General features: G+C 42.8%; 1 protein-coding gene across 1 annotated transcript in view; it reads right to left on the reverse strand.

Moving 5' to 3' along the window:
* The window catches only part of tox2 (TOX high mobility group box family member 2), a gene marked incomplete at its 5' end in the record, with an annotated part of 105548 nt that extends 97678 nt beyond the window's left edge, over nucleotides 1-7870 (reverse strand). The window contains one exon of the mRNA XM_083891851.1: nucleotides 7778-7870. Within this exon, the coding sequence (XP_083747977.1) occupies nucleotides 7778-7870 (93 nt within the window). The remainder of the gene's footprint in view (nucleotides 1-7777) is intronic.
* Between the last annotated feature and the right edge of the window lie 1179 nt (nucleotides 7871-9049).

Consider the following 9049-nt stretch of genomic DNA (forward strand, 5'->3'; position numbering starts at 1 on the left):
AAGCTATAAAACGGTCCACATGCTGTCAAAGTGCCTCAGAGGTGCCCCCCCACCATCACCACCACACACACACACACACACACACACACACACACACACACACACACAAAATCATTCTCCCTCATGTTTCATTTCCTGTGCAAAGACTACACGGCAACCTCCAACCCGAAAAAAGGAGAGATATTGCCAAAAACATAACTGTAACATAACATTCCAAAGAGAGAGAGAGAGAGAGTGAATGAAAAACAAATTGTTGGATAAACTGTGAGATCTTTGCCGAGTGTGAAAGTGAGAGATGATGAGCTCCATCTGTGCTTATTTGAAATGCTTATATGGGTTTTCTTCTTCTCAGTGATTACGCTAATGTATGTACCAACGTCTGCTTTGCACAAATCTTGCCAAGGCCGGGAACTCTGCTCATAATCTTTAGCATCTAGAAGAATCACTTTGTGGTTCGCTTGTTTATGAAATGAAATGAAGCAATTATCCTAATGAAGATCAACTTTCCTTGCACTCACTTGGGGGGTGTGGGGGGGGGGGGGGGGGGGGGGGCTGTAGCATGTTTAAACACACAGAGAAAGTGCGTTGTCTTTGCCGCATCCACGTTGGCATCCTTCACAATAAAACAACAGGAACAATGTTAGTGTGTTATAATTGAAAGGGGTGGGCGGGTCACAGTTGGGATACTGAAACTCTCTTGCAAACAAACTGCGCACTTCCTGGCCTACAGTCTCAACCACATGCATGTGGATGATGATGCTTAAATGTCAGCAATAAAACAATGAGTTCAGCCGTGCCCTCGGTGAACCAAAGACACAGCGTTGCTCCACAGAAGGTCATCGGAGTTTGAATGTAAATATTGACGTTGGCGGGAAAAAACGACATATATATATATAATTTTCACCGTATAGTGAAACATGTTAAACTGCCTTTTTTTATTCTTTTACGCTGAAGAGAAACATAACGTCCTCCTTCTGTTGATATCAGAGGGAAATATAACGAGGCCTGATGGGGTTTTTTTTCTCTCTCTCTCATAACGGCGTGCTGATAGAAAGAAAATGAATGTGGTTTTAAAATGCTACCGTAGCATATTGAAATGCAGTTTTTCCCCCTTTGTCATCGACAGGCAGAGCAAAGGAGTGAGCACAGAAATGGTTAAATAAATCACATGAAGCAGATGCCCCTCTCTCTCTCTCTCTCTCTCTCTCTCTCTCTCTCTCTCTCTCTCTCTCTCTCTCTCTCTCTCTCTAACACACACACACACATTCTTTAGTGAAATCCATCAATCAGCATTTCATGCAGTTTGGGCTTGAACCACACCAAATGCACTAAAACAATAAACGTCTGTCTTTCAAGTCGTTATCTGGACTGGAACACATCTGGTAGCAGGGCTCATTTTGGTTTCCACATTGCTGAATGACATTAGAGCAGATTCGAACGGTGAGCTGAAAAATAAAGTACCCCCTTAAAAAAAAAAAAAAAAACAACTCTCCATTTTGCCTCCATCTACAGCCTTCTCTCTCTCTCTCTCTCTCTCTCTCTCTCTCTCTCTCTTTCTTTGCACACAAGCTAAATCTTATTCCCCCTCTTTCCCTCTCTCTCTCTCCACTAACCAGCTAGCCTCTCAAAATGCTATTCCACCACCACCACCATCCCCCATCCAATCAAGAACTGAATATAAAACAGCACAAGGAAACTGGGGCTGAGGAGGGAGGCGGTGGAGGCTGTGGAGAGAGGGGGGGAGGGAGCGAAGGAGGGAGGGGGGGGGGGGGTGCAGACAGTCAAACAGGGAGAAAGAGAGACAGACAGGCAGTCAAAGGCTATAGCCGCAGCTGACGTGAAGACAGACTAATGCTTTGGCACATCAGACACCTTTAAACAAGTGTGCGGAGAGAGGAGGATGACGGAAACGCACACCGTGCATCCAGCTGAGAAGCCGCCGGTCAATCCCCGACTGAGTAGATTTGAGTTTCAAGGGGCAGCGATGATAATTAGGGTTAATGTGATTGGGGGGGGGGGGGGGGTCAGCGCCGGCTAACTATGATTTCACAAACAATGTCAGAGTTGGAATCGCGCAGACGTCTCGCGACGGCGGTCGTGTTTCATATCACAGTTTACCATGCGTGCGCGCATGTCACCGAGCCAGTAATAACAATAAACAGACTTACTAGATGATGGAGATTACACTGTGATAGCAGCATAGAAAGTATTTGGCTAGAGGAAGTATATTAGGAATATTTAAAAAAAAAAAGAAAATGCACTGTCATGACTGAATTATTTGCAGTTAATACAATCAATCATAGACATAAATAGCCACTTTCTATGGACCTACGTGATTAAGTGGCTAAGCAGGCAGGATAAACTATACTATCTATTTTCAGCCATACATGACTTATGACCCTCTTAACACCTCAAGTAGATCTGAGACATATCTGGTCTGTTATAAAGTGCAGAGCAGAGAGGAGCGGAGGGATTGCTGCAGTGTATATAGTTAAGGCTTTGTCACCTTCACTATCCTGCAGGTTAAACTGAAGTCAACGGTAGTAAATCCCTGTTATGTTTTCGGTGCTGTGTCCATTTTCACCCGTCCTCCTCCTCTAAACACTCAATTGTTGCCCGGTTAAAATACGCCGTGAAAGCATGAAGGAATAAAAGGAACAAAAAAACTTGAGCTCAATTTTCTACGTTAAACCGGTGATGAAAATGAAAATAAAAAACCTTTAAATAGTGCAGTTTTCTCGGCACATATCTGCAGCCCCGCCGCTCCACAGAATAGCTACTTATCATTAACTCAAAGACACAATCAGCCCCGGGCGGTCTCGGCTTCCCCGCGTAACCTATTGACATTGCTGCTGGGAAGGTAAATGAGAGAAGGAGTTTGACACAGAGAGGAAAATGTGTGGAGGCATTGATTATGAATAGAGCCAGGTAGTGATTTGGCCAAAAAAAAACAACTTCATTATGTAAAAATAGTGTAATAATATCCTTTCCCTAACTCCTTATAATGTTACATTATTTCCTCGGCGTTAAAGGTGCATTATGTAATAAATCTAAAGCAACTGGCCGTACAATCCTCCTAATATGTCACAGAGACTCAGGAATAATGTTCATATAACAAACTGAACTCACCAACAACAAAAGTGCAGACAAAATATTTGCATTATAAAAAATATTTTGCAGACTGCAAATCATGTTTATGTTTTGAAATCGTGTTTTGGCATGTGGCGCCACCTACCGCCGTCTACCAATCATTGCAGTCAGTAGAGTCTCAGCTGCCGAGCAACCACGGGTTGCCAGTTACGTCAGAAAACGAAACCTAAAAGACCTCGGTGTTTTTCATTTGAATGTAGTAACTGTTTTTGGCCACATTCTCACATATGGCACCTTTAATCGACTGTAACGACGTTAGAGTAAACGCGCCACTTTGCGTATATATGTGTATATATATATATATATATATTCCCAGTTCTTGCAGTATTAGATGTTTTTCCACCCTCTTGTGTGCACTTGAGTCACGCATGGGTTAACGTTTTCCCAGTGAGAATGGTTGGGATATTGCAACTTGGACTGACCAGTCAGCAGAATGTTATGAATGGGCACAATGAGGAAGAAAGAAAAAAAAAAAAGAGAGAGAGAGAGAGAGAGAGAGAGAGAGAGAGAGAGAGAGAGAGAGAGAGAGAGAGTCCACACTGTGGACCCAAGAATGCTTGCCTCCATGTAATTAACTTCTCTCTGTATACAGAATGAGGTACTGGTAGAATAACTCTTAATTTTCTGTTTCTATTACGGTCACATTGTGAAGAGCGAGAGAGGGGAATTCAACATGGCCTGGCTGTCCATACTCCATAACATGGTAAATAGAGTGATAGAGTGGTGTGTACTCTTAAAAGCCTGCTCTCATGCTCTTTAGGTGGATACATGTCCATTCTTTAGTAATTAAAGAGACAAAGATCAAGGTATATTAAAGTTTAGGGGATGCTGTGCACACACACACACACACACATGTATACAAATCCTTAAACACAGATTAATCTCTGCACGCCAAACTCTATATCAGTGAAAAATGTTTGCACTGCACTGCGGAGAAAATGGCTCAGTTTATATAAATAATATACAGTGCATTTAGACTGTGCACTGCAGCTATGTAAAGAATAACATCTGCAAACCATTGGATTATAAAGCTACAGTATAACTACAGTATAATTATACCAGAGCCTCTCTCTCTCTCGGGCACTGCGCTGTTAGAGGGGAAGAGAGAGAGAGAGAGAGAGAGAGAGAGAGAGAGAGAGAGAGAGAGAGATGAGGAGAAAGTGGAACACCAACAGTAATCTATCCAACTTCATTTCACTGGAGTGATTCTGCCCGGGGGTATGCACAAGTCATAATGCATTTGACAAATAGTCTCCTCGCTAAAAACAGGCATTTGCGAAGAAGTGGCCTTCAGCGCTGGTGTACACGCAGCTGAGTGTGTACGCCGAACAAACAAGCCTCCCACTCAGCCAGGAAAGATACAGAGAGGCTTCAAAAAGATTAGGAGAAATCTTGGGTGAAAAAGTGAAGATGACTCACGGTGATTGTGCAAGTGCAGGACAATGTGAGCTGGATGGAGCAGGCAGAGCCACGGGGAGCTCACAGAAATACAAATCAAGGCCATTCTCGTGTGCTGTTTTTTTACAAGGCTTTTTTTGTTCATGCAGTAGACGCTCGATTGTTTTTTTAAAGGCGCCATATGTAAGAATGTGGCCAAAAACGGTTACTACATTCAAATTCAAAACACCGAGGTCTTTTAGGTTTTCGTTTTCTGACGTAACTGGCAACCCGTGGTTGCTCGGCAGCTGAGACTACTGACTGCAATGATTGGTAGACGGCGGTAGGTGGCGCCACATGCCATAACATGATTTGCAGTCTGCAAAAGATTTTTTTTTTAATGCAAATATTTTGTCTGTACTGTTGTTGTTGGTGAGTTCAGTTTGTTATATGAACATTATTCCTGAGTCTCTGTGACATATTAGGAGGATTTTATGTCCAGTTGCTTTAGATTTATTACATAATGCACCTTTAAATAATTACTTTCTGATCAGATCATGGATATCAAAGCGTAAACCCATTAAACTCACTCACCGTTTGTTTGAAACGACGAACACGTGAGTGTCAGTTTTGGAGCTTTTGAGTGAGAACCGGCATACATCAGCATATATTTGGTTGCGATGATTCAATATGCAACAGACGCTGCCTTTTATGTTAATTTAAACTCATGCACTCAATGCACTTTGGCCTATTTATGTGATCTAGAGATGACGTGCAGATTTTTCTCTCTCTTTGTTTCCCCCGCAATCAATCACTTTGTTGAAGAGCAGGTATATATACGACAGTCAGTCGATCCCAACTTTCCTTCAGTCACCCGAAGCGTTTTTTTGTTCATGTAACTCGGTCTGATTGCAAGGGAAACTGTTGGCTAAATTAAAAAAAAAAAAAAAAAAAAAATCAAGTGCATTATAGATCTGTGGCATCAGTGTTCAGTGTCATTCATTATTCCTGGCAGGCTTCAATCAATCAATCATCTCAAGTCTCCATTTGGCTGATCGGCTAAAACCAGTTTCAGCTTCTACACATTCTTAACATTTTCTGAATAATTCACCCTCTCAGGTAGAAAACAGTACACACACATGCAGTCGTTATCACATCACCAACAGTCACTCTCAGAAATAGATGTGTTTTGAAATGACACCAGGAATTAATGGGCTCACTTCCAGCTTGATGTGTGAAATACTGTACAGTTGCAGCGTTATATGTAAAAAGTATATATTTGGCTTATTTTGGTGGGGGGGAAAAAACAGAAATAACATCACTGAAAAGAACAATGTAAATCCATCAGGATTTATATCATCTTAACACCTGCATGAGACGTAGCATCAGACCACTGCGTTACTGTTAGCACAGTAGGGGTCAAATCCATCCTGCCATTGAGAAGAGACGGCCGTGAAAATGAACTATTGCCAAAATGTCATGTACATCTCATCGTGGCAGCAAACGCAGAAGATAATGTGTCACTTTACATCTTAGTCACAGCTGTTACTTTAGTAATGACAATGTTATATGATTCTGCCCTTGAAACCTAACCCACCAGGGCCTCTCACCGGGGCCAACATAACCTCTCCGCTCCCTCCCCCCCCCATGAATCCAGTATTAACTCAGTACGACTATTCGCTGTGTGTTAACACTGCGAGAGACCTGAGAGACGGTGTCTGTCAGACACAGCCAGGCTCCATTGTGATCTTAATTACTGTATACATCTGCAGCTGCTGTGTGTGTGTGTGTCACTGCTACACACAAAAACAAACAAGTGTGTACTGTTAGTGCGATTAGCAGTGTGGGAGATTGTGTGCACGTGCAGCTGACTCTGTGTGTGTGTGTGTGTGACTGTACGAACAGGGGGAGATTAACAATTCAAATATTGTACTGTGCTATAATGTTTCATTTTGTCATGAGCAAATGTTAACTGCCTGCTGGCTTCCCTCCAGGTGCTAAGGCAGGCAAACCTTTGTGAATGGCTGTGGGGTTATAATGCCCTCCAGCTCTGCCCAGTAATTTTTTCATTTTTTTTTTTTTTTACCTTGACCACAGAAAAAGAAACTACAGCCTTGTTGCTTGTGACTCATAATCTTGGGACAAATTGATGGGTTTTTGAGTCTGTCATCCGTCTAAACTTTGGTGTTTTTTTTTAATCCATAAAGCATCAAGTCAGTGCATGTGATTTATTTACAGCTGAATACATGAAATACAAATAACCGAACAACTAGAGAATTTAATCGTACACGGACCAAAAAAAACACTTCCCTTTAACTAGACGCTTTCATGTCACATCTTCCGTGCGTAATTACGCACGAGTGCAGTGCAACTTTAATGAGCTGGAAATATGAATAAACAATATTTACTGCTTTCATTTGAAGACAATATACTTTTTTTTTATTGTTCAGGTTGCTGATAAACCTCCTGTAAAGTTATTATGTGAGGATCGAGATGCGTAAAACAAAACTCCATGGGTTTTTTTTTTTCCATGCTTCCCGAACTAGTTAAGGACCAATTAATATGAAAACTGATCAGTGACAGGACGCGCTCCAAACACTTAAATACACCACAAACAACCGCTGTTAATATTTATAATTGCGCACATTGACACGTGGGGAAACAGAAAAGAGACATTTCGCAGTTTAAAATATACATGTTTTCCTGCTGCAGATGTTGTCATTAAATAATTGACAGGCGTCCAATGTGACTCCAGGTTTGTTGAGGCGGGACAGGACAGCACTGTGCGCCGGAGAGGAGAAGGGTGCGCTGCACACTCACACACAGGACACCTCCGGCACAATCATTGTACCCCATAATTCATCCAGGTGAGAACACACTGACATCTTTTCATTAAAGAACACACACACATACACACACACACACACAAACACAAACAGAGGGGAAAAACGCGCGTACACGAAACCGGACCATGTGCCATTAGTGATTTGCTGCAGAGTTTGTGACAAACGCAACAAAGTTGACCGATAACAGAACCGGTCCCACTCTCGTGTCCCGCTTCTTAAACCACGCAGAAGCTCAAAGTGCAGCACTGAAGCTCTCCCCATGGGCAACCATTGCAGGCGCACCATCAACATCATCATCATCATCATCACCACGCTGCACACATCTGATCGACTGTAAAAGAAACAGCTCGTCGTGTAAAATAAAAATAATAAAAAAAAAAGTGCGAGATGATATTGTTTATTACCTTGTTTGAGTGGTAATAGTCCAAACCGGAGTCAGTCGGTAACGTACATGAACCCACGCTTGAAGGGGGAGCTGGATAAAATCTGACGTCCATCTCAGAGTCCGCAAGACTGACGGCATGAAAGCGTAGCTCCGAAAAACCTGTGCACCTCTCTCTCTCTCTCTCTCTCTCTCTCTCTCTCTCTCTCTCTCTCTCTCTGGTGTGCGCACCCACAGTCTGTTCTCTCTCTCCCTCTCTTTCTCTCTCTCTCTCTCTCGCTCTCTTTCTCTTGAGTAATAAAACCGAACAAAAAGTGGAATAAGAGGAATAAGTGGAGCGAGTCTTTACGCGCGTCCTCCACTCACTTCAACACTGAACTGGACACTGGAGCGCGCGGTGGTGTGATGCTGCTGCTGCTGCTGCTGCTGCTCTCTCACTACAACATCCCTTCAAAGTTCACTTGGAGAAGCAGAGGAAGCAGAGATCGCGTTAATGATCTCGGGAAAACTAACACAAAAAAAAGTCTTTCTCGGTCACTGTTTGCAGGCAGAGATGCAAACTCTCGTCGACGGTTTTTCTTTTCTTTTTTTTTTTGCTGAGATCAGTTCTCCTAGATTCCAAACGTGCTGGAGCTTTGTCATGTGGGAGCACACTCACTCACTCACTCACTCCCTCACTCACTCCCTCCCTCACTCACTCACATCCATCCCTGCGTCCCCGTCCTTCTCAGCCACTGCTAGGGTACGACCTCTACCGGCCAGAGGGGGAACAGCTGTGTGGCGTGGAGTCGTCCCGTGAGTCCTCCCACACTGAGGTCAGGTTACCTCTCCAGTGTCAGTTACAGAGGACAGTATTTGGACATGATGATGATGATGACAAGATCTGAGTTGTAATTCTAACCCGGGTTAATTTAACTGTGCGTCGAGTCTCATCAGTCCGAGTTAAACATTCTTTGACAAACGGTTTGTGACAAACTTGTGTTTGTGTTTCCACAAAATCAAACCAACTATACTTATTCCTGTTGATTTTATATGACTGGATGAAAAGAAGATATTAGGTCCTGTAGATGAAGGGATGAAGGGGGCTAACACAGTAATGCAGGGAGGGAAACTTAATATAGCCTAAATATAATTGCTCCATTATCACAGTAACAACAAGCATGGATTGGCAACTTTAGGTGGATTCAACCTGGAGTGTAGTTCATAGTAGAATATGATATGATATGATATGATATGATGACATGGCATGACATGACGATCAAGCAGGTTACTATTGTAATTGGTGATTATACAA

Source organism: Microchirus variegatus, assembly GCF_963457635.1.
Source record: "Microchirus variegatus genome assembly, chromosome: 7".
In the NCBI taxonomy this organism is placed as follows: domain Eukaryota; kingdom Metazoa; phylum Chordata; class Actinopteri; order Pleuronectiformes; family Soleidae; genus Microchirus; species Microchirus variegatus.